At 51.9% G+C, this 1,621-nt stretch overlaps 1 protein-coding gene across 1 annotated transcript in view; it reads right to left on the reverse strand.

Moving 5' to 3' along the window:
* Nucleotides 1-492: 492 nt before the first annotated feature.
* Nucleotides 493-1,621, reverse strand: part of Nudt3 (nudix hydrolase 3) — a 44,925-nt gene continuing 43,796 nt past the window's right edge. The window contains exon 5 of the mRNA XM_050141345.1: nucleotides 493-1,048. Within this exon, the coding sequence (XP_049997302.1) occupies nucleotides 882-1,048 (167 nt within the window). The 3' untranslated portion in view covers nucleotides 493-881. The remainder of the gene's footprint in view (nucleotides 1,049-1,621) is intronic.

A 1,621-nucleotide genomic window follows, 5' to 3' on the forward strand; every position in this document is an offset into this window, starting at 1 on the left:
GGAAAAATTCCCAGGCAGCAGGACAGACGTGGTGCTTGATGGTCCAGTTTCGGCAACAGTGAAGTTCTCCAGTCTAAAGCCTACTGTGAACATATCACTGCTTCTTTGGCTCTGGGTGAGGCCATTTGCTCCAAGCTTGGTAACAGAAAAGAAAACAGATTCCTCGGCATGGAAACAGCCTAGAGAAAGCCAGGGTCCCAGGGGTAGGAGGAAGACAGCAAAGCTCACCGTGGCTGGAGTACAGAAGACAGGGAAACCTGCCTAGTCACTAGCATTGAAACAAACACGTAAAGTGTGAGGGGCTTTAAACTAGAAACACCTGGAATAAAAAATAAAAAAACAAAAAGCAAAACTGAAAAACTGAAGAGTCAAGCTCCTCTTTCTAAATCACTCATTTACATATCGTGTCAGGGTATAACGTATAGACAAATGCATCCTGCAGGAAACACGGCCAACCCACGGGGCTCAACAGCATGTCACAGGACAGAGTCCTAGGAAGTTTCATCGCACATGGGCGTCTTTTAATAGGGGGGAAATCAGAAAATATCTGGCCAGACTGGGATGAGGCAAATGGGAACGCTTCAGAGCCCAAGGGTTCCCTCTCTGAGGGTGGGTGAGCAAGGGAAGAATGGAGCATGCAGGAAAGAACTCGTGAGTTACATCCCAGTCCCCACCCTTAGGAAAAAGAGAAAGAGGACACAGTTCCCATCACGCCACACCCCACCCACATCACCCCACACCCACAGCAGCACCTCAGTGCACCCCCTCTGCTGCCCGCCATGCCTGGGTGAAAGAGGGGGCTGTGAGAAGGGTGAGGAGCGGTGGAGAGAGCCACACTTCAGTCTGCTTTCCACTCTCCGGCTCCGGTAGGAAGTCTGCAGTCATCTGATGCCTGACACAGAGCTGGAGTAGGAGGTGGCCACGAGAGGGGTGCCATTGTTGGCAGAGCAGCCTTGCCTCAGCGTCTCGAAGTACGAGGCCTGCACGGGCTTGTGACACTGCAGCACTTTAATGGCGTCTTCTATCTTAAACCACTCTCTCTTCCGGCCTGTGGAGCAGAGGGGAGAGATGAAGACAAGCTGGGGCAGGGAGGACACCCAAGCCAGGCTTCACGGCTGCTGTGGTGCCTACGGTTCAGCACTGGAGGGGAAGGCAGGAGGGTCAGGAATGGATGCTCATCCTTGGCTACACAGGGGAACCAAGGCCTTGGTACATGAGAGCCTAGCTCACCCTATGTCCCAAAGCCATGCTTCTCAATACATTGATTTTTTCACAGAAGTAAAGCTAGCACTCTCCATAATTCAAATCTTCTACAGAGCCAACTGAAGGACACAGATGGGCTGGGACCCAAAACTGAGAACCGCGAGCAGCGCTCGTCACACCACCCTCTCCAGGGCTCTAGCGCCATCAGCTCGCACCTCCATGGAAGGGTCTGGAACCCTCATCCTTGGCAAACATTAACACCACCATCAGCTGCCAGGATCACCATGACGGTTGACTTATAATCTGCTATTACAGCTTTATTTTAAAAAGTGTGTAAGTGGGGCTGGAGAGATGGCTCAGCGGTTAAGAGCATTGCCTGCTCTTCCAAAGGTCCTGAGTTCGATTCCCAGCAACCACA

The sequence above is a fragment of the Alexandromys fortis genome, unplaced genomic scaffold (genome assembly GCF_014885135.2).
Source record: "Alexandromys fortis isolate MF-2015 unplaced genomic scaffold, M_Fortis_MF-2015_v1.1 scaffold_9, whole genome shotgun sequence".
In the NCBI taxonomy this organism is placed as follows: Eukaryota; Metazoa; Chordata; class Mammalia; order Rodentia; family Cricetidae; genus Alexandromys; species Alexandromys fortis.